Source organism: Pipra filicauda, unplaced genomic scaffold, assembly GCF_003945595.2.
Source record: "Pipra filicauda isolate LSUMZ 115617 unplaced genomic scaffold, ASM394559v2 scaffold108_size2327098_pilon, whole genome shotgun sequence".
Taxonomy (NCBI): domain Eukaryota; kingdom Metazoa; phylum Chordata; class Aves; order Passeriformes; family Pipridae; genus Pipra; species Pipra filicauda.
The window spans coordinates 1326127-1350315 of NW_024103529.1; the positions used below are offsets into that span (position 1 = coordinate 1326127).

A 24189-nucleotide genomic window follows, 5' to 3' on the forward strand; every position below is an offset into this window, starting at 1 on the left:
TTTTTGTTTGTTTGTTTGTTTTTGTGGTTTTTTGGTTTTGTTTTTTGTTTTTTGTTTTTTTGTTTTTGTTTGTTTGTTGTTTCGGTTTGGTTTGGTTTGGTTTTGGTTTTCAGCACAGAAAATAGGGCATGTGCTTTTTTGAATTTTTCAGGACACCTCAACAATAAGTTGCAAAGGTATGGTGGTGTGAGCGAGGGGCTGCATGGGGTTTGGTTGCTGGGTGGGGTGAAACCACAACAAAATCCATTTGAGAAAGACATTGCTATCAACACCTATGAGGGCTCTGTCCAACAGGATAAATCGACTCTATTGCCTTAGACAGAACTACACTGATGTACCTGAGATCAGTAAGCATACATCGTGAATGAGTTTCTTCCCTCCCATTTCAGACAACTAATGCCATATAAAAAGGTCTGGAGTAGTTCAGAAACTTGACCAGCATAAAAGCCCCGTATCAAACTAGATTTCCTAATCAATATAGCTGTGTTGTCAGAGACCCCTTTGCAAATGTTGGCTTTAAAAGCTAGGTAATCATTTCTGAGGAGATGTAACTCTCAGGTGCTGCTCATAAGGCAGTCTTAGAAGACTGTAAGGAATGTGGCACAATATCTATGCTTGCTTATACTTCACAACAGATCACACCAGCAGGCAGGGTGCCTCACCAATGAAAGCGGCTTCTCAGCAGGACAAATCATCCCAGGTAACACACAGTCTCTAAATACTGCATCACTTCAGAACTGTCCCTGTAATTTGCATTACCAATTGAAAACACACTAAGTATTACACAGTTGGCTTCCTCTCCAATGTAAAGTCACACATGGGAATGCTGAAGACAGCCTTATGGCTCATTCATTTAATCCTTGTGCCAGTTAAAGCAAAGCAACGTACTTTAAACACTGCTCTGTGTTGGAAGCTCATTGTCAAGCAAGGGACATCCATCAGTCCTTTTGTTCACCAAGCAAGAACAGCTGCAGCAACTAAAAGGATCTTGCACATGACAATAATGAAATTTCTCATATTTTTAACATCATTTTCCGAATACTCAGAACAGCACACAAGCAAACAACCTCACTCAGGTTTTTTTTATTTGACTGGCCCCTCAAATACCCCTTTTCGCAGGGCCCAGCTGTGCCTCCAAGAGCTGAACACAGACACACAGGACCTCAAGTTTCTACAGTGAGAAGCTGACAGTAACTAATCCCAGGCTCTTACCTCCTCCGCACTGGTTGCCCAGACTCATTCTCACTGCCACCTGATGGGTTCCTTCGGTGAGAGTAAGGAAACTTTGGTGATTTGTTGCGGTCATTGGGGGAATTATACAGTCCACTAAGGTTAAAAAGGAAGAGCAAACAGTCAGCTTTAAAATTTCCAGGACAAATAGGCCAGTTAACTGAGATCCAGCTTACAAAAACAAGAAGGCTCACACCCACATGTGTACATATTCAGCTATACCTGCTTTTGAGTGTGTGTGTGTGTGTTATGTAAATACAGATGGCACTGCTGTCTAGCAGTAAATATGTTTCTCTTGTAAATGTAGGAGAGAGACCTCTTAGCATTGCCAAGCCAACAGATCTAAGCTTACAAAATGCAGATCCAAGTGTATCCATATTCTTTTAGCATAATAAAATTTCTTTGCTTTAGTATGACTTACCCAACCCAGAGCTAGGTATTCAAATGCATCTCTATTCTTTATGTTTTCTGCACCTCTGTTCTTTATGTTTTCTATGTATGAAAACTTCCCATGTTCCTTTCATGACGTATATCTTCATAACAGAGCTGATGCTTAGGAAAATGAAATAATTTTAGTTCTGTCTCTCTGCAATTCATCCACACAAACCTCTGCAAAGGGTGTGGAGGTGCTTCAAGCCCAGGTTATGTGCTTTAGCCTAAGTGGGAGCCAATATGTTGGGTAGCTACAAATTACATATAGACTATCAACTGCACGAATACCTTCCTACCTGTGATACCTTCCTACAGAAGTGTAAGGGCCTTTTCCAAGAGTGTAACTGAGCCTGGGATGGAGTATATGTCCCTCTGTCATGTCACCTGTCACCAAGGTGGTCTACTGACATTCTGCCACTTTTTGGAGGAAGTATGTTAAACTCAACCACATATCTGTATCTAACACCACTTAGTCCTTTTCACAACTGTGTGGCAAAAAGATGATAATTCTCACAAAATTTCAACTAATGTATTTTTTTTGCTTTCCTTACAGCCTCTGCCCATCCAAATCGGATACATTCTTCTTCACCTAATTCTGCAGACAGCTGATTACAGCACTGCTCTGCACAGGTGAAAAGTTCCCACAGTTCATCACAATGAGAATTATTATTAGAAGCTGTCAAAGTCCCTGTGCAACATAGAGTCTGCTTATGTGTCTAAAACTGCACAGTCCTTTAGAATGCATGGACATGCTAAAACTCAATCCTATCATTCTTTAACTCCTGCAGAATCAAATTTCCTGCTGTCCTGACTGCAATTTAAGCACTGGAGCCAAAATGTGACAAGATGACACCACTTCTTCTTTAAAAATAACAAAACAACAAAAAAAAGGTCTATCCTATCAAAAGAGTATTTACACACCGCTTTGTCCTTACTCTGAAAACTACTGATGTTTACAGAAGGAGCATAAAGGGTAAATCATCATGGTGCCCCAAAAGACACCTCTGTAGAAAGCCACTGGTGATTTTCATTCAGTGATCACCTCCTCCTACACATACTTTCCTCATTTTTAATTGCTTATATATCCATGACAGAACCTATCTACTTACATGCAATACAGATTTATGATAACCCCAATAACACACTAATATATTATATTAATATCTTTCAGCCTACAGCTGTGGCATATTTACCATGGTACAATATCCAAGACATCATGCCCTGCCTTACCTCTGTGGACCATTTTCCTCCCATGGAGCACTTGATTTACTTCTTTGGGTTTCTGGACTGTTTTCATTTTTCATCTTTTTAAAGCTAAATAAAAGTGTATATATATATATATATATATGTATTTTTTTAAACCCACAACATACAATCACATTTTCTCTCACACTGACCTCTTAAAACTAATTTTAAAGGCATTACAGAGACCCACCCTGGCATTTAGTTATTTGTCTGCTGTGTGAAAGAGGGCAAACAGGTGCTATGTTGAAAAATATCTCCTAGAAAGAGAGATCATAAGGGGGAAAAAAAAATCAGCTCTACGAGTTTATAATTATAGTGGCACTGAGTAAGAAAAATGGTCAGTGTTGTCTCAGAATAAACAAGAACAGACATTTAGGCAAGCAGTCTAACAATAAGGCAAACACATGATATGCTCTCACAGTCTTCCACAATATGCAGTTAACAGATTATTGAATCAGAGGCTTTATCTGCTTTTTATTTCACATAGCTGTTGATGAAACTTTCTTCCATGGATTTACTTAAACACCCGCTTGAACATTTTTTTAATTTTTGGCATATATAGTGCCTGGTAGAAGTATGCTCCAATATTTAACTGTGGCATAAACAATTATTTTATTTTTTTTCAAAACTTCTACCTGGCTCAAAATTTCCACCCTATGTTGCTCACTGTTTCTGTGATTATAGAAAAAAAAAAAAGCAGCCCTATGAATGATGATTCTGTAATCACAAATTGAACACCATATTTCTTTAATATACATTTTTAACAACTATCTAATCTCTTTTCCAAGTGAAAGAATCACAGACTATTTCATCTCTCACAGTATAGGAGTCATCACATACCTCTGATTATCCTTATTCATATTTCTCTACCATTTTTCCAGGTCTACAGTACCTGCTTTACGATGGGAGCAACAAAGGCATGGGGTAGTATCTATTCAAAGAATGACAGACCACAGGCTCATAGTTTCACTGAGTGGCATATTCTTCTCATTCCCTGCCCAGTAAAGCCTTATGTTTTCTTTTGTTTTAACTAACAATGTGAAAGGGCTGACTTCACTGACTGCTGAAAGGCGATGTACCAGGACAGTCAAGGTAGTCACCAGCTTGAGAGATTTATCAGTCTTTGTAACCAGTTTCTCATAATTATGGGAGATGGGGGCAAAACCAGCAGGATACTCCAATTCTTCCTGTACTCCCGTAATTCTCACAGTGTCCAGTTTTACAGCTTCTAACCATTAATGCTCCCAGATGGACTGCCACTTCAAATGTTGGAGAATGGTTTTTAGCTGAAGCATGCTTTTGCACCCATGTCCTTGCCAATGGTCAAGCATGGTTTTCCTGTATGACCATCTCTCTACAAGAACAAGCAGTTCACTTGATGCAGAACTGGGCAGCCACATTGATTTTCACTAAGGTCTTCAGGAATTATTACTAACAGCAGCCCAGTACAATCATTAATACATCATATCATTACAAAGTGCAACTCAAGTGGAAAAAATAAAAGATTTACAGTTGCTTACTGAGAGGAAGATATAAGTTGGAGTTCTTTGCCCAGAGCACGAGGTGACAGACTCAGCTTTATGAAGGAATCATGGCTACTTAACTCACTAATCCACTTTAAACCTTAGCCTTTGGTTACTATGGGTCACTGAGTTAATCATTTAATTCTCACATAGTGAACAAAATGCGAAGCTACAGTGAGTCAGCAGGAAAAGAAATTAAATTACACCTTATCAGGTAAATCATTTTCTTAATACTGCATCCACTAATCATTGACTCATAGGTGCATACAATCTATTCCCAGGCTCAGAAATATGTGCTTACTATAGACAAAGCAAATAACTCAGGCAAACATGTCTCAGTCCTGTATTGCAAAAAGCAATTGATTTTGCACAGCATGAACTACTGAACAATACTGATATTGAACTCAAATAAATGTGAACGCTGTTTTCAAATCTTAAGAAAGAGACAGAGCAATTACCTGGGAGGTGAATTTACTGCATTAAATTCCTAGGCCATTATTCATTTGGAGCAGACACACTCTGTACATATAGAAAGCTAGAGCATGGCAGCTCTTCAGATACTGGTAGTATCTCCAGGGATGCAATTGCAAAAGGTACTGAGTTCACTCAAAGTATCTGAAAAAGTTAGGATCTGAATTTCACGTGAGATTACTGTTGTTGGGGCTTTTTTATGGTTTACTTTGAATTTATACAATTTATGCATGTGCAATCAACAACGTATCTCAACAGTGAATGAGATACAGTTAAACTATGAAAAGTCAGCTTGTGAGAGCTGATTAAAAAGGCTTTGCAAACATGACTGACAATTAATGCAAGAATTACACAGGATGGAGCAAACTACCAAATTTGCTTTACAAATTTTGTGTGCTGGCTGTCACATACACTAAGCCTGGCAGACCTGAAAGGTTTTTAACATGGTCAGGCAGAGACACAGGGAAAAACAAATCAAATTCTAAAAGAAAAACATCTTCCAACACTTTTATTTTTTTGGTGAAAGTGACTAACACTGTTAAAAACCATGACTCAGTAAGAATTTGCCTATGAATTGCTTTTAGACTGTTAAGGTAAGAAACTAAACCCAGAAACCTTAAAGCTGCCATGTTGAGAGCCCCTTATTTTGTTTCATCCTCTATAGCCTGCCTACCCATTTCTTTTTAACAGTTCATTGGTAAAAATTCATACACAGCATTCAGAGCACAAGCTGTAGTGAAGGGCTCCCATGACTCCCAATATGGTCATCTCTGCACTGCGGAATAATGGTACGTCTTGCTCTGTATCTTTTGCTCTCCTGAAAAATCCCAGAACAACAGAATGGTGGGACTGTCAGGATCCTCTGGATATAATCTGGTCCAACTGCCTGCTCCAGCAGGGCCACACAGATTCAATTGTCCAGGACTATTCCCAGACAGCTGTTGAATTTTCTCCAAGAATGGAGATTCCACCACATCTCTGGGCAGCCTGTGCCAGTACTTAGTCATCTTCATAAGGAAAAAAGTGTTTTTTGATATTCATAGAGAACCTCCTGTGTTTCAGTTTGTGCCCATCACCTCTGGCTCTGTCACTTGTCACCATTGGAAAGAGACTGGCTCTGTCCTCTTTATGCCCTCCCTTTATTTAGATACCTCTGTATTGTTTTCTGCTCAGTGGCCTCCCTTCAGCATGAAAATCATAAACTTTCTTTTAACTTATAATCATTATTTTCTAAGAATATTGGATTCAATTTCCCTCAAAATGAGGAAGAAATTAAACTCAGCTCTTGTCCTAGCTAGAACAGCTGGGACCAGTTCATCACCGGATGGGTGTAACTCAAAACTGTGTATTCTATAGCCTTCCATGCCATTTCCCAGAAATTGTTCTCAACAGACCATTTACACCATCTACCCAGAGCAGCCTGACTCCTCAAGCTATAAACTGGGTGCTAAGAGGCCTGTGAGATAGGAGGGTGCCCTCTGTCCTCACACCCTTTGTGGAACTCCCTGCCCTGAGGGAAGTGCTGGGCATTCCTGCCTGAACTGGAGGATCTTAGGGTCTTGGGACTTTTTTAACCACTCATGGGATCGAGAGGAAGACTGTAGACCACCACTCTCAACCAGACTGCAACCATCACTCTCAACCGGACTGCAATCACCACTCTTGACCAGACTGCAACAGCACTCTCACCAACAGGTTTTCCCCTCTCCTTTTACTTTGGACTCAGGGGGCCCAAAGAACATCACTCTGTTCATGCCCCAGGGTGCTGGGTTATATATTTGGGTTTTGTGGGTTAAAACCAATTGTTTGTCTGTATAATCGTACTTATTGTATTATTTTATTAAATTGTTATTGTGACTTACAATCTCTCTTTTGAGTTGGGTTTATTTCCCCTGCCGGTTTACCTTTAAATCAGCACAGCTCTTCTTCTGGAGGTCAACTGTTCTAAATATTAGGCAATAGAAAACACTATTCACTAAGTATTTTGTGGTAAATATTTTAGACCCTTCTTCAGACGTCAGTCCAGATACCTAGCCTGTGAAGCCCATACCTTCATTGCAGAGACAAGTTCAGAGTTACACAGTTAAAAAAAACAAAGAAACAAAAAACCAACCAACCAACCAAACAAACAAAAAACCACACAAAAACCCCACAAACAAACAAAAAAACCCCAAAACTGTCAGGGTTACTGAGGATGCAGAGACAGACATTCAGGTAACTAAATAAAAAAGTGAGGTGTTGAGTTTTTGACTCATTCTTTTGTCAGATCACTCTTTTTCTGACTCAGGTAAACAAATTCCACCTAAAATTAATGGTGGGTATATCAACTCCTTTCTGGAACTGAGCCTTACCTCTTGCTTTCAAATATGCCTAATAATTAGAGATGTGCACTTCAGCACTAATAATTAGACACAGCAGACCACACAAATTCAGAGGAGCCCTGGCAAATCACTACTTCTATGGATCAGGAAGAAACGCTCATGAGTTTTGTAGGAATTGAACAGTGTAATGGCTAATCAACTGACAGATTAACAGCAGTGCTGGAGGAGAGCCCGTGCTAAGCTCCTCCCTGCCCACACACCCCAAGCACAGCTTGCCTAGTTCAGTGACAGAAGACCCCTGCCCTGAGGGCTCTGACAGCCAGCCCACAGCTCTCAGGCGAGGGACTAGTAGGACTATCCTGACCAGTGCCCTTTGGGTCATTAACAGTTTTTTTCCTATTTAAACCCGGAACTGTCTGCCTTCCCATTAACTTGTGCTGATTTATGGTTTCCAAACCCTGTGTCTCTTGAAATCCCTGTTCCACACTCATCAGAACATCAGGGTTTTACAAAATCAATTACTGGGCAACACTTTCTGACCTTTGACAGCAGATCAGATGGTACTGAACTCAAGGGCAGGATAAACTGTTACTAAATATTACTAAATGTGTTCCTCTATCCAATGCAATATGAAATCTGTTACAAGCTGTAAGGAAATGCTGGTATACACACCTTTTCACTGGAGAAGGTGCAATAATTTTGGTGGTTCCTTCATTTTCCCCATTTGTTGTAATCTGGCTCATGTTTTTAGAACCTGAAAAAAGAGCCAAAAACAGAACAGTCCTGCAGCATAAATGCTTGCACATCTATTCAGCATAATAACATACTGAACACAGGGCAGCATGAGAAATAAAATGACACACAAGACATCTGGTGTATGCTCTACTTGCTAAGGATGTATGAGGATCACACTTTTGTGTCTCATCCTTAATTTTAATGGTACCAGATCACAAGAAAGTTTAACATGGGTGCATTCATTACTCTTCCACATAAGACAAAGTGTGAAGATGTTGCTCTCAAAGGGATATTACATCATAGTCAACAGAAAGGAATTTCTTGCTCAGTCAACAATGAGAAGAAAGGTGTGAAGAGAGTACAGGTTTGCTCCTATTGGTGCTATGATGTCACTTCCCAGTAATTCTTCCTCTGACCTCTAAAAGCGGAAGAATGTCTGCAGCCAAAAATCACAAATAAATAAATATAAAGCAGATAAGAACAGGAAGCAGAAACGTCCAACCTTTGAGGAAGGTACTGGTAATGAAGTGAAAATGGATTAGGTCACAGTTAAACTACAAGGATTTCTCAGGACTTCTCACCATATTTTTTTCCATCTAGATACATTTAGCTTGCCCTTCCCAGGCCATCAAATCCAGAAGATAAAATAGCGTGGACCACTATAATAGCATGGTCCACAAAAGTATTGAAATCAGCAAAGATACGACTTTTTCAAACAAAAGAACTAATTTCAGCACATCAGCTTTTGGAGCACCCAGCTCTAGTAAGTCCTCAAAAAAGAAGCAGGTGCTTCTCATTGTTGGTTTCTATTCTGTTATTTTAACAAGTATTTACTTGAGGGAAAACCAAAGATACAAAAAGCGAAGACAACATACCAGTGACTATTGCACACAGGCACAATCTACCCAGAAATATGAAATAGGTTTCTACCAAGACAAGATCTCGTAATAGCTGTGTTTGATATCACTGTTATCCACAACAAGGACCTTGGATTTGATTTTTTAAAAAAAGAAAGCTCTTGCTGTACAATTCTTTTGTACTAATAACAAGCTCGATCAGGAGCTTTCTGTCCACACTTACAGTACGTACCACCTGTTGTACCTTTTACTAACTACAATACTGTTCTACCAACCTATGTATGATATAGATTACTTAATATAAAAGAACAGATTCCAGAAAAACTGTCCAAATGCCAACACCATGGGAATAATTTATCTATATCACTGTTTCTTGCATGCCAAGGTAATAGGTCTCTCCAAAATACCTTAGATAGCCAGAAATCTCAAACATCTCATTTGTAGGAGGTTTTCCTCGTTGTTTACCTTTGGTCAGATAAGGTGCTCTCAGTATTGTCTGTACTGAACTTTCCCAATAAGGTGAATGCACACACTTCAGTTCCCTTTTATGGTTATCTTAGTGCTGATTTGTGCATTCAATTCAAGCAGATTATTACATTTTTAAAAACTCAAGTGTCCAAAACCATAGCAGTCAGTCAAGCTAGTTAGCTTGTCATGCCTGTTTCTTATCAACTAAAGCCATTTAACTGACATTATCTGTTTGTATTTAAACCTAGTCATGAGAGCAAAGATGGTGTGATCAAATGGAAAACATGCAGTAGGAGCTCATGCTTTGCACCATGTGCTACTAAGAGCCTGTAAAAATGAATGGACTGTCACAGCCTACTCTGTGATAATATTTATTTTTCATATCAGTTTCCAAGCCTGTAGCCTCAAGGGTTTGCATATCTCACACCCCACACATGAAATGCAGAAGTTGTCACATCCATCCTTTTATAAAACCAGGGATCTAAATTAATTACACTTTAAAGTGTAAAGCTCAAAGTTAATAAATAAGTAAACAGATGAAACCATCCCAAGATGCGTTTCCTAAAAATTTAACTTTTAAACCCAATCTCACAATTTTCTGGGAGAAGATTTATGACTTTGACTGTGCCAGACCAATAGTTCTACCTACCATGACTGAGGCTGGTGAAGTAGGGTAATGACAGGCATCTGTGGCAGTATGTGTGTTAGTCAGAGCAGAGACTGTGACTGCCGGTGATTGCTCAGGGATTATTATAATACAGACAGTACTGTAATTGTAATATCCACACCTAATTCTCCACCTGGCTTTTAAATCAGAATGGCAGCACTTTTTACACCAGTTTATACAAATACCCAAAGTACAAGGCAGGGACAAATCAAGTCCTCAGCTACCAAACAACAACAAACCCTGAGCAATGTGTTTTCCATCGCTGAATAAACTCAGGTCCATGGCAATAGGTCTGGCCATATCAGTGTTTGCCCTGAGAGGATGTTCCCAAGAAGCTTTTCATGTCCAGCATTCAGCTAAAAGAATAATGAATGCTTACACTGTTGGGAAAGCTGAACACTATCAGCCTTGCCCTAAGAGGGTAAGGCAGAATAACAAGAGATCTTGTTTGAGTTCATGGTTTGCAATTACAGCAAAATGCAACTGTAATTCTCTTTCAGATGAAATGGGGAGAAAAGTAAATGAAACAAGTTACACATATTTCACTTATTTGACTTTACAGAACAAAACAAAAAACCCTTCTCTAACTGAACACCAACTTGAACATCAGCCTGAACATACAGCAAAAAAACTCCTATGCACTAACATAAAAACACAGTTTAAAACTGATATAAAAGCATAGCCATTGAAGTTTCCTGATCTGATTTTTCAACTAACCCTAGAGCAACTGAGATATGAAATGGATTAAGCAAGTGACAAAATGGAGGTTACTGCATTTTAAACCACTGTAATCTGGATTCTGAAAATAATCTGCCATGCTGAAGCCAAACTGTCTGCATTGCCTATGCTATCAGGGGAAGCAATCAATAGCACTGGCTTTTATACAAGAAAGATAGTTTCTCTCTGTTCACAGTATTCAATCCCTCTGTTAAAGCCAAATATTTTTACTGAAAATACAAATAATACTTTCTATCATTATTTTGGCACCTACTCAAACTCTTAACCCAGGGTTCACCGAGTTGCTGCAGTCCTAATGAGTTTAGCATACTTTAATGGACCAAAGAGACAAGGAAACTTTATTGCTTAGCTCTGCAAAAGATAGCTAAACCTCAGCCTTCAGGTGACAGAAAGAATAGATACAAAAAGCACATACCATACAACTGTTTATAACACCAGAACACGTATATGAAAAGAAAGAAGGGAAACGATTTTAATGAGATGCCAGAGGCTGGAGGCTTTAGCACTTCATACACATTTATATGATGGAGGCAGTGCCAGTTGCATATATTACAGTCATGCATTTGTTCTAATTGTCCCCAAAAACACTGCTGTGGCTGGTCCCATTATTGGTACCAACAGACAAGAAAAAAACCAACCAAAACCAGAAAGGCTAATTGAACTGGCTGCAGAATGGAAGCCTTCGATATACTTTATTTTGCAGTCTTAAGAAAAGAGGAAAAAAAGTCAAGAGGCAAGTGAGGAAAGATGCTGAGCTCAGTAAAGGTGGAAGAAAGAGCAATTTGTAAGTTGTTACTGGATTTGGGGAAAATAAATGGAACCCTGATTTTCATTCCATAAAACTAAATTATAAGCCATGTCCAGTTGGATCCTAATTCAAGTGGCATTTCACAGAAAATACCTCAAGAAATATATAATACATGCAAAACTAAAATCACCCTGTTTAAAATGTTGAACAAGGCATATTTAATTCTGTTATCCAATACCAGAAAAGAAACATCAAGAACAAAGGACTAACCATCAACAATACCCACCTGCAGAACCTCATTATGCAAGAGGGATATTTATTTTAAAAAGAAATGTCATATTATTCTCTCAAACATTTCAGTCAGGGAAACTTCTACGTAACTCATAAAGCTTATTATTACACCACCAGGGTAATTTCCAAGATAAAAATTAGTCTGTAAAATAAAATCTACATTGGGTTAATATATTTAAGCAAGTTATGTTTAAAATGTATCAAACAGTCTTGATTTATTGTGTGAAATGGACTTTGCTATATCCAAAAACAATTTTTGGTGAAAAGGGAAGGATTATCCTAGTGACATGCAATAGATTGTCACGTTTTCTGACACAGAGAGGAGAAGCAGCATTAAACTTCATTCAGCTTCTGAAAGTCTTGTTTAAATGGAGAGAGAGTATTCAGGGTTTATCACTGTGACTAGCCAAAGACAAAATGGAAAAATAAAGATGACAAAACATGCTTATTTATAGGGAAAGATGGAATTTGAATGACATAGCTCTGTTCCTTCAGCCCATACTTTGAGTGGGAAATGAAACAAATTTATTTAACATTAATATCATTTGAGATAATGCACCTGCCTTAGTGGAAAATAACTGCACACTTGAACACATGGGTAATCAATTAAGTTGAACTAAAAGCAAAACCTCCAGGCGAGTGATAGAGATTACACGACTACATATAAGTAAAATGATGACAAAGCAGCTGTTTCATTTTAAAGTGAAACAGAGTATTTAGATTCACCAGAAGAGCAAACACAGAATTCTGCATCATGTTACATCAGCAGAAGAGACTACAGGAAGGTTTCAGTTTTCATCACAATTTCAGTCAAAGAGACTGAAAAAAAAATAAGCACAACACACACAAAAGCAAAACAGAGGCACACCCTTGCAGCAAGACAGACTGACTTTTGCTGCCTGTGCTAAGGCAAACATTATTTTCAGTTTAAGACCTGACAACTTTACCTCTCAATAGCCACACAAATTTCCACACAACAGAACTGAGGACTAATGGGGTGGGAAAAGCTGTTTGGCTTGAACTCCTACCCTAAGAATAGGACAGTCCAGATGAACAAAAGTCTAAGTCACTAAGTTCAAGGGTATATGGCTTCTTGACCTTTGAGGCACCCACTTACATTGGCAGACACAACAAAAAGATAACAGAATCAGAAAGCAAATCAATCTTTTTTTTACACTAAACGAAATAAACTAAAATAAAAATTAAAAAGAAAAATGTTGTAAACTGCTCCTATTTTCCAAGGACTATACTTTTAATTATGTTACATTTCAAGACCTACCGCAGCTAAAAGGCAGAATACACTAGCTTTGTTTTTGAGTCAAAAGACAGCACCCAGAATAAACATGGGAGGTTTCCAGAGATGTATGTCTACTCTCTGCTCAAAAATAGATTCTCAAAAGTTTATAGGGGTATATTAACCCATAATAAAGATAAATATTTTTTATATTTTAAAGCCCAGACAAGTTTTTTCTCAGACAGCTAAGACACATACACACACTTAACTCATGCACAAGTTCAACTAAAATGCGTGTGACTTCTGTCATAGATGAAGCTGAGCGTATCCATGTAATCACACGCAGAACTGCAGCTTGACATCTCTATTACTAAATTCCAGGAAACATCCATTATTCTAGGCATGACTCCTGTGATCCATGCTTAATCTTACACACTTCCTCTAACACCAGTAAAAATTTCCAGCTTTCCCTGACATCTTCAGCATGCAGAATAGGTTTCCAGCTCAGACATTTGAGACATGTTAAAATTGCCAAGGGCATGGCACTAACTTCTGTTCCACTTAATATCAAAGTAAAGGGATACTGCTCTTGAACTGAGGATGCACAAGAGAGACGCCTTGGGTCAACAGCCTGAATAATGGGATACTAACCAAGACACACGGGTATAAAACTCTTTTGTGATAGACAGGTCTCCTGAAAAGAAACATGTTGTCACTGCCTGTTTTCAAACTTCCCTTTCAGCCTTTACGTTAGACCTACACACACTGGGTTTTATCATCTTTAAGCCACAGCAACTGGAGTTTTTATACCCTGTTAGGTTTAGATATAAACACTAACCTAAGGCAAAAGACACAACCCATTCTGAGAGATCTTTGAGGATGCTGCAGCAGTTCTGAGTAAACTGCAGAAGACAAAATGAACCCAAGATCAAATAAGACATCTCTCCACAGGCTGACTAGACAAAGACTTACCTGTTTGTTGTGTTCTTTTGGGGTAAGTCTTGCTGCGACTTCTTTCAATGCTCTGGTCAGGCCGCGGGAGCTGCACTGAGGGGTCTCTGGTCATTCGCAAAGACGTTTTGCCACTTGAAAACACAAAAAAAGTCATGGAAAAACACCTGGAAAAGTTATCAAAGAAACAGGATCTTTAGACTGGGAAAAAGCTGTATGGGTTTTGGGTAGCATGTTTTGTTGCTATTCACTTCTCATCCCACCTCTGGTTCTGCTGAGTAGCACTACCCTGAATTTTGGGTTGAATCAGTTGTTGGCAAAATCATCAAGAGGTTAGGCCAACCTCTTCTATATTTTGCATTTTCAAGAGGAGTTAAGCCACTAAAACAAAATGTTGGTTTGTTAGGAGTAGGTGAAAATAGCGTGAGCTTGTCTAACTTAGAATATTCTAAAATATGACTTTCTTAAGCAGTTTTATTTCTTCCTGAATTCTTTCTGTAAGTTTTCACCTCAGGAAAACATACTTAATATTGTTCAGTTCCAGCCAGTAAGGGGATACTTCTCCGCCATGTAGAATGACAACCTCAAAGACTGCAAAACAAACTGTAATAAAGGACTCTCACTAGCCCAGACCCAAACTATAACAAATTGAGTAAAAGTCCTGATTCCCACCTACAGTAAGGCTCTTCTTCACTGCACAACTTACATAAGCTATTAAGTTTAAATACACTATTTTGTGCTCATTTAATGTTCCTCTCCACGTGACTAAGCAGAATATAGTGTTCATCAAAAAAATGTAAAATAGACCTCATATTCCTTCCCAAAACTCCATTTTTGCTTCTGGAAACTTACTACACAAAAGAAGTAAGTTTTACTATTAACTCCCTTGACATCTGCAGTTTCATGATTTTGAAGTAACAGGTACTGTACTAGAAAGTACTAAGCAGCTATATAGGTTTTACATATGGAGACTTCCTGAGTTATGTGAATAGACTCCATTAAATACTGATTCTATTTTCATCAATAGCCCTACATATGTAGTCAGCACTGCAGAAATTTTGTCTTCTCAAGCTTGTAAAAGAATTAATGGACAAAAATTCCTGAATTCTAACACTACATCACAGTAATGCTTTTTTTCTTTTTGTATTCATTTTAATGGATGCTCCCAAGTTAGCCAGAAAGCACTTCTGCTCAACTTGACAGTCTTGTAAATAGCAGAAGCAGTTTTAACAAAACATCTGGGAACAGGATCTTCCACTCCCCCTAATACTTCCAAAGTATCTGATCTTAAGACAAGGAAATTGCTTTCCTGAAGACTGTCTGCCACATAATGAGAAATACCTACAAGATTAAAAACACCCCACCCTCACAAAAAAACCCAAAAGACCCCCCAAACAACAGCAACAACAACAACAAAAAACCAAACCAAAACAAAAACAAACAACAAAAACAAAACTCAAAACACACAAACAAACACGAACAAGAAACAAAACAAACAACAAAAAAAAATTAAAACACCACACCAAAACCTAAAAGACCAACCAAAAGACAATATTATGGTCCCCACACATACACAGACAAATGGTGGGATTATGGTTTCTGCTTTAAGCTAATGATGTGTACAGATACACAACATTGTCACTGCTTTCCGTGCTACAACAGAGTCCGAAGGCAAAGAGGGAAGACAGTCAAAGCTGATGGATATGCAAAGCAAAGAAAAGATTCTCAAATAACATGAAAATGCTGTAACTACTGGCTGGATCATGCCAGATAATGTGATAACCCAAATAGTCTGGATTACAGAATACATACAGTGATCCGTTTTGAAAACCAGATTCAGTCACACGAGCTCAGACGCAGAACTGGCACTACAAGCAAGATCTTACATCCAAGGGTAACAGCTGAGTATGAATTCTGATTGATTGACAGCAAGTGTAAAAGAGCTACTATTATACACAGCTATTAGTACCTACCAGAGATACTAAGTGCAATTCAAGAGCTGCTGGAGAAACTGTTTTCAGACTTGTTTTCACAAAAGTCTTCCTAAGAGGCAGTGTGGTGGTTTGAAACTCCCAAGAATCTAATTTTTAAGTTCAAGCCCCCCCCTCCCACAGTTTTCCCCTGTGAGAGGGTTTAGTGATGGTATGGACTTGATCTCTTTTCACCTCATGTGGAGAGTTTTCAGACAAAACACAACCATTCGTTATTGGGGAATGGGGATAATATTTACAGAGGTTTATTTACACCCACATATATATTTACATTATATTAAATTTCTCCTTTTCTTCAATAAAAGTCTAAGAAGAAAAGAGAAAATCTTTCTGTCACTTCTCAGGCCACAGTTCCTTCATTTCAGTTTTCTTGTGGCACTGGTTAGTGTCCTCCACGTTTTCCAAGGCAGCAGATTTAAGTATGGCAGTCAAGATTTTTGTTCTTACTTTGTGGAAATTCCAACCCCGAGTCCAAGCCTTCGAGGGATTTTCCTTGGAGACCTTCACTTCTCTTGGGTTAGAGCATTTAAGGCAGCTTTCAGTTCAGTCTTACCAAAGCTCTTTTGCTCTGTCTCAGCTCGCCAGCGTGACAGAAACAGCAGCAGCAGCAGCAGCAGCAGCAGCAGCAGAGGGCATGGCCACCTCCTCTGCATTCCATCCTGGCTCAGCTCTCAGGACGAGTCCGGGTTTTTCAGCCCCTTTCTCTCTCTCTAGCTGCTGCTGCATTTCGGGACTCCCTAAGGGTTTGGAAGTCCACCCCTCCTCTTCAGAGAGTCTCCGGGTTTTTGGGAAAGTAATACAGTCTTACCCCAAACCAGCTCTGTTGAGTTTTCCTCTGTTTTGTTGCCAGCTCTCCCTCCTGCAGGAACATCTCTGCATCTTTCAGCCAGTTTCACGTTATCTCACTGCTACTGGCTATCTTTTGGCTTTTAGCCATCCCTGTCTCTGTTCAGGACTGCTCCACTGCTGCTTTCAGTGTCTTCTGCTGCTGCTGACAGTAAGGAAACTCCTCCAGCTCTTGATTAAGGGACCCGGTCCAGCTTTGACACTATACCGGGTCTCCCGTAGCCTCAGCTGAGGGCTGGGGGCCCTTGGCCCCCAGAGGGGCTCACTGGCCCCCTGCCTCCTCGTGGCTCAGATCATGGCTACCTACCTTCTACACTATCTCACTACCTTCTCTTCCGTTTCTGTGGGCATGTAATTTCCGTAGGGCGCACATGGACTATTGATTGGTCCAGTATTATCAGTGGGGCAACCCATTACTAGATCAGAGAAAAGGTTTTTCAAACCACCACAGGCAGTGACAAAGATCTGCCTAACTAATGATTTACTTAATCAGCCTTACTCATTATGATCCATGTATTTCATCTATGTATTTCTTGAGTGATGGTGAAAACAGTGCTCCCTATACACTCTTAGGCTGAAGTTTACAGCATCTTTCATGGCTTATAGACTTGAACATTCACCCAATTTTGCCACCTATTCCACTCAGAAAAGATACACCCTTGTTTTGGTATTCCCTACTTGTCAGGAAAACCCCTTTAGGATATGAACATAATTTCAGGACCTATAGGGAGACACTGATTTCAAGCACTTCCAAGGCTGCTCTCACTTTGACTATGGACCTTAACCAGTTCTGGGGATCTGGAGAATGAGAAGAAACTTACATTCGTCCCCAAACTGCCAGACTCCCAAGGAGAGCCTGTTAAAATGGCCCTGATTCATGCTTTGTCTTCAGAACTGCTTTGGGTCATAGTCTGGGTGGGGTTTTCTTTCATTGGAAGGAAAGAGGAGAAAAGAACGAATGAAGAAGGAATGAAGTGAAGTTTAAACAATTACATAAATTCACCTGTACCGATGTTTATAACCTATGGACCCAAACTTGCCGACTTTTCTTGACAGAGAGTTTGCTTCATTCTCTGGCACTCTGTGTAGTTTGAAAAATAAAACAACAGAGTAAATTACATAGCTAGGTCTCAATTATGGTTCCCTTCCCAATTCAAGAACAGAGAATACAAACTTTTGACTCAAAAAAAAATTATTTTCTGCCAGTTCCTCTTCATCCCTACCTCCAGACAGACTCTTTTGGGGCTGAGAGTCTCCCAAAGCCACCTGTTTATCCCCTCCTCTTTTGACTACATACCTTTTTATTTCAGAGTCAAGTGTAAACTGCTCGCACCAGCAGCCTTTCACTTAATATTTCACAGAAGCAGGAAAACCCACCATGCCACAGTAGTGACACTGAAGAAGGGATTCTGAGCTTATTACTTTACAGCACTGCTAAAGTAAACCCCAAGCACACTTGGGTTCTAATTAGACATTGTACATTTCTCTTGGCGTTTTTGCAACAGTAAAATAAAGTGCTTTGAGATGTGCACTATTGGGAAGATTTTATACACTCCAATAAGTAAGTAAAACATTATGGAAATTCAATGAGTTTCTATGAAAAAAAACAAAACCAAAAACCAACCAACCAGAATTCTGTGCACTGTAGGAAACAGTAGTGTCTGAATTCCAAAGGCCTCACTCAAGTCAATGATGCTACAGAAAATTTGATGGATAAATATGTAAAAATCTATATGGCAGCTTAAATCCTGCCATATACATTTGTGGACACTTCTGTTAAAGGCTAGTCTGTGCAACCTGAAATATTGTTTTTAAAAGAATGCTAAGATAAAAGAAACCACCAAATTACCCTATTTTAAAATCACTCTTTCACATCATTGTAAGAAAAGGGAAGGAGTTGGTTTTTAAGAGCATTCTATAACCACAAGTAAAATTATGTTTTCAGACAGCAAGCCTGCGTTACAACACTCTGTATGTATAATAAGGTTCTCATTCAGTGTAGTGGCCCTAAGGAAACCACAGTTTCTCTATCACTTACCTGAAAAATGTATGATGCTCTACACAGCATTTCCAGAGATGTTTGCAGGTGACCTTGTTACGTGCTTCAAAAAAGAAGGAAGTTTCATTGCACTGAAAACAAAACAAAACAAAACAAATCAGTATTCTTATGAGGGATTCTGCCAGTGAAGTGAATCTCATCTGCTGAACACAAGAATCAACCATCTCCTATCAATCCACATAAGAAAAGAAAACAATGTGAAGGAAAGGAGGTTCTATAATTCTGTAGAATTCTTTATGTAAAAGAGGTTTACTTTTTGAAAAACAGAAGAGAAAGGAGATTCTAGAAACACTTCTGTTCCTTCATTCTTATTTGCAGATTCAGCTTTTTTCCTAATTAAAACACACAAGTTTTTTTTTCAAAAATTATGTTTCTGATGTTTTCTGAAACTGCAGCTCAGATGTCATTCAAAAATATTCTCTTTAACAGTTTACAAAAGGGCAAGAATAAGAGAAAGAAACACAGAAATCCAAAATTTATGATAAACTAATATGAAGCAAAACGACAGAAAATGCACAAAACATACATATGAGAAGAACCAAGGTTCTAGGAAAAAGAGAGGAATGGATTTTTTTTTTAAAAAAAAGTTAACCTCAGAATAATTAAAAATGCTAGGAAAAATGTTCAAGTCATAAAATCACCTTAAAATCTCTTAAAGGAAAAAAAATATTCACAGCTCAGAAACTAATCTCCGGGAACTGGCAGAGAAAAGAGAAGTGAAACATATATAAACTACAAAATACTTCCAAAAGACAAAACAAAGGAACAGACACATCATACTGCTTGTTTTCATCAGGCTAAACATTCAAATATGTGCACAAATAATACACTTTCATATATTTGTCACACGGTAAATTTAAGTGCTCAGGTTTGTATCTGTGATTTGCACAAAGAATGACTAGTCCCACTCAGGTCAGTGTGAGACCTCAGCGTAGTACACCACCATCTGTAACAAAACTGAGCAGTATGATTCATACCACTGTCAGCAGCTGATTTTTGGAAATCTGTGCCCTTGCATTAGTTGTACTTCTGCAGTGCCATCCATATGGCAGAGTTCTGGCAGGTTTCTCCCACTCCCTATTTAATGAGGTATGATGAACTGCAAGCACCTTGCAAACTGTGAACTAATTCAGTATGTTCTCTAGAATTCAAAATTTCACCTATAACAAAAAAAAAAAAGATTATATCTCTATAAACAGCTGTCAAGCAGCCTCACAAAATCACATTTACCCTCCTCAAGCAGTCTTTCCTTCATCTTGAAACAAATAACAGTAAAAAAGATAGAATTTTGCACCTGTGGTTAGAATAATTGAGATTTCATCCACTGACCAAAAAAAAAAATAAAAACAAAAACAACCACCAAAAAAAAGCCCACTAATTGAAAACATACACAAGACCTTACTTTCTTCCATACTTTATTTTAATTAAGTGGATGGCTGGAACAGTCCCACAGAATAGCCAAGGACCAAAAATCATCCTCTAGTCTCCCCTCAAAAGCACATTTTCCTCTGCAGGACATCACATGAAGAAAGAAGAGTACAGGGAGTACAGTAGAACATACGACCACTGAGAATGCTGAAACCCAGCATTCATCTGATTCTGTTATGCATGATTCTGTAGTACATTACTCCCATAAATACATTCCTACAGTTCCTCTAAATACAATTTCAGTTTTGATGGGGTCATCATCTTTCATTTACAGGAATTAAACAGTTTAACTTATAGCAAATACAAGTTTAATTTATAAAAAGTATAATTCAAGATTCCTGAAGACTCTCGAAAATTGTTGAGGAGAAAAATAAATTACTTCAATAACAACCATATTGCTCTTATTTCTCTGACAACTAGAAAAAGAGTCTGCCCACTGAAAGATCATAATGTATTTTTACATTTTAAAACTTTTAAAGAAAACATGTCAAGAGGTACTTCACATTTGCATATCTTACACATAGCAGAACAGTAGCTTCAGATTTCATGATCTGATTTACATTACAATTTTTATACCAGACTGTCATCTGATGTGATTTCATATAAACCCACATATTTACAGTCATCTTTTAAAGAATGATATCAAGTCAGGCCTGTGGTATTGCAAACTTCATGCAATATGATGACTCAGCTTCTGTTGGGGAAAAAAGTCAATAACTCACTTTTAATATGCATGATCTCGCTCCTTCTTCATCCACTCCTAAATTTTACTTTTAGGCAAAGAATCCTCTGCTGTATTTAAATTTATTTAATTTTATAATTAAATATATTATTTAATTATATAATTATATATAATTATATAATAAAGAGAGAGTTTCTGGGATCTCAGCGGGCAGAGAAAAACCAGAGGTGATTTTTTATTTTTTTTTTAAGGTAATTTTTAAAAGAAAGTATTTTTGCCACAACTTACTATTAGACCAGTTTGAATGCCACTGGTATTCAGTGAAAGATTCCCATCAGGGAAAAGACTGATGATTAACTACATGCTGAAACATCTAAATTTAGTATTCAGCAATCAAATGCACTCAGAGAAAAAGCACAACCCTATAGATCCAATTTATCAAAAAGTTATGGAATTCAGAAATGGAAAGTGATACAATATGCCTAAAAATCATGGGACGGACCGACTAGCCTTCTCATAACACACCCAGGTTTATTTATTTGAATTCAAAATTAAAATACATGCCTGGAAACTATTGCCTCAAAATGGATGTTCGTAATAAATAACGCAATTAAATTTTGCTAAAGAAAGAGAAAGAAAGCCTAAAACACTCATGCCCGATGCCAATACAAAGGACACAATTCAAATTCTTTCACCATTTCTCACCTTATCTGTGAAGGATTCAGTAACTTACTGCAACTAAGTCCAACACAACAGTGCTTACAGTACATCTACATTTGGGACTTTATTTACTTTTTAAGACTATTTAAGGCTTGCAAGAGTACTGCCATTACCCTCACAATTTATAAATGCACATATGAAAATTAAGCAGTACTGAAAACAGTAATATCTTTGAGGTTTAACGTCTCTCCCCTAAGAGAACAAATTGATTTGTACAGGTAAAGCGAGGATGACCTCACCTGTTAAGACTCTGAAATTCTGTTTTCAATAAAAGGCAACATTTTTAGCATTTGGAACATTGTGGTTTCCTACACATAGTGGGTGTTAGCTGGTTTTTTTTCTTACTATTCCCATATATCTGAACCAAAAGACACAAAGACCTATTATACTTTTACTAATGAGTTATAGGAAATGACAATTCTAAACTCATTCAGTGTTGTTTGGTGCCTCACAAACTTCCATAGGCTACTCATCCTGTTGCTTTCAGAGTGACCAGTGTATTAAAGGTGAGGCATTGTAAACCATGAAATCTCACTGCTTCCAGAGCAATCCTGGTCATCTGAACACTCTAAAGATCTCCTCTCTCCTTTGAACCATTTTGGTGTTCGACTATTCTTTCAGGAAGCCCATTTTGCTCATCAAACAAGTAGAAAACAACTCATTTTTGTATGGTTATTTTCAATCCCATCTGTGACTTGCACAAGCAAAGGAGTGGGCAGGACAATGGGGTCAGAGGCTGCAAAAGGACAGGCACAACCCTTGCAGCAGTGTCCAGCTGTTGAGCTGTTTGACTCACCTCCTCCTAATCCTGAAAAGGGCACACACTAAAAAAATGTGAGGACAAACATAAAACATTCGTCTCCTTTTAGATGCTTGAAAAACTTGTCTTGTAATCTCCAAAACATGCTAAAGCTCATAGCGCCATAATCTCACCACTATTTTCACCCATAGGAGGAGAGAGAGACTAGAACAGTGGATGCAGATAGCCTGACTACACCACGAGCTTATACACAGATGGACAGCCAAACCTGTAGTCCTTCTCTGCTTTATGCTACCCCTCAATTCATCCAGAAGACTGATCTGGCAGGGCCTTTAAGATCTCCACTAAAGAGCTGGCAACTGGTGCAGTGCTACACCACAATGCCTCCATCCCTTAACTGAAAGACTGAAAGCAGGTTACCAATGCCTTCAAAGGAGACAAGTAAGAGGGGTCACTGCTTTGCCTAACCACAAAATGCCTCTGGAACTGGTGGAGCAACAACACTAGTCCAGGAATGCCCACACTGTGGTTTGCAAACAGCTCTCAGCTTGCTTTGCCACGCCAGTCTGATCACACAGCTTTCAAGCTCAGAGTTGCTTTGTGCCCAGACAGCCCAGTGCCCAGAGAGGGCAAGCTCAAGTCCAGTTGGAAGAGAAGACACACCCTTAAAATGACAGTTCTTCCCCCCTGGAGGCCAGAAGATCCCTTGTTTGTAAAGTCTGTGGATTAGTCCAAAGAAAAGAGAGTCACATCAGTCTTACATCCATTCCTCTGCATCCACCTACAGATAAAAACAAGGTGAAAACCTATGATTCGGAGCAGGCTTTAGCTGGTATAATTTATGACAAGACATATATGGGATCCCACTAATCCAGGCTCAGAAAATGAATTAAGAAAGCCCCAAAAGCACAGTGGGAACCCTGCCAGCACACACATCATTCTTTCCAGTCTCACTGACCACTAATGTAACATAAGGAGGGATCTTGCTCCATTACAGAGCACACTGTATGTTCAGGTACTACACATTCACATACATGTAACAGAAATACTAACACTAGCTCTGAAGCTACTATTTCACAACAATCCTCTTTGCCAGGTTAGGCACCTACCTGGATACTATTAATTGTTAATTTCAATAGAAAATACTCTGTCTTTATATATTTACATAATGCATACCAGTCATAGTTTATGTAACAGATGATCATAGAATCATAGAATCATAGAATCGATTGGGTTGGAAAAGACCTCCGAGATCATCGAGTCCAACCCTTGGTCCAAATCCAGTCCATTTACTAGATCATGGCACTCAGTGCCACGTCCAATCTGCGTTTAAAAATCTCCAGGGATGGTGAATCCACCACCTCTCTGGGCAGCCCATTCCAATGCCTGATTACTCTCTCTGTAAAGAATTTTCTCCTGATATCCAACTTAAATTTCCCCTGGAGGAGCTTAAGCCCGTGCCCCCTTGTCCTATTGCTGAGTGCCTGAGAGAAGAGACCAACCCCCACCTGGCTAGAACTTCCCTTCAGGTAGTTATAGACGGTGATGAGGTCATCTCTGAGCCTCCTCTTCTCCAGGCTAAACAACCCCAGCTCCCTCAGCTGTACTATTAGTTGTTAGACGAGCTCAATCTTTAAGAATGTCGTATCAAGTCAGGGATTAAAATTAATAAAGCTGTGCCAGTTTACAGAAAGCATGTCAAAATTGCAATAAACATATCTCTGCCTTGTGTTATACCAATTAAAAAATACTAAAGAAGAATTTTTTAAAAAAAGCTGAGAGTAACACCTTA

At 38.7% G+C, this 24189-nt stretch overlaps 1 protein-coding gene across 4 annotated transcripts in view; it reads right to left on the reverse strand.

Moving 5' to 3' along the window:
• EPB41L4A (erythrocyte membrane protein band 4.1 like 4A) overlaps positions 1-24189 on the reverse strand; it is a 134987-nt gene that overhangs the window by 24106 nt on the left and 86692 nt on the right. For 2 of the 4 annotated variants that reach the window (XM_027712588.2, XM_039380768.1), the window contains exons 10-15: positions 18787-18878; positions 17752-17829; positions 13933-14078; positions 7895-7976; positions 2893-2976; positions 1213-1326 (exon numbers count right to left, since the gene is read on the reverse strand). In XM_027712588.2, coding sequence (XP_027568389.1) covers positions 1213-1326; positions 2893-2976; positions 7895-7976; positions 13933-14078; positions 17752-17829; positions 18787-18878 — 596 coding nt within the window. The remainder of the gene's footprint in view (positions 1-1212; positions 1327-2892; positions 2977-7894; positions 7977-13932; positions 14079-17751; positions 17830-18786; positions 18879-24189) is intronic. The other 2 variants (XM_027712590.2, XM_039380765.1) reach the window with 2 other exon arrangements.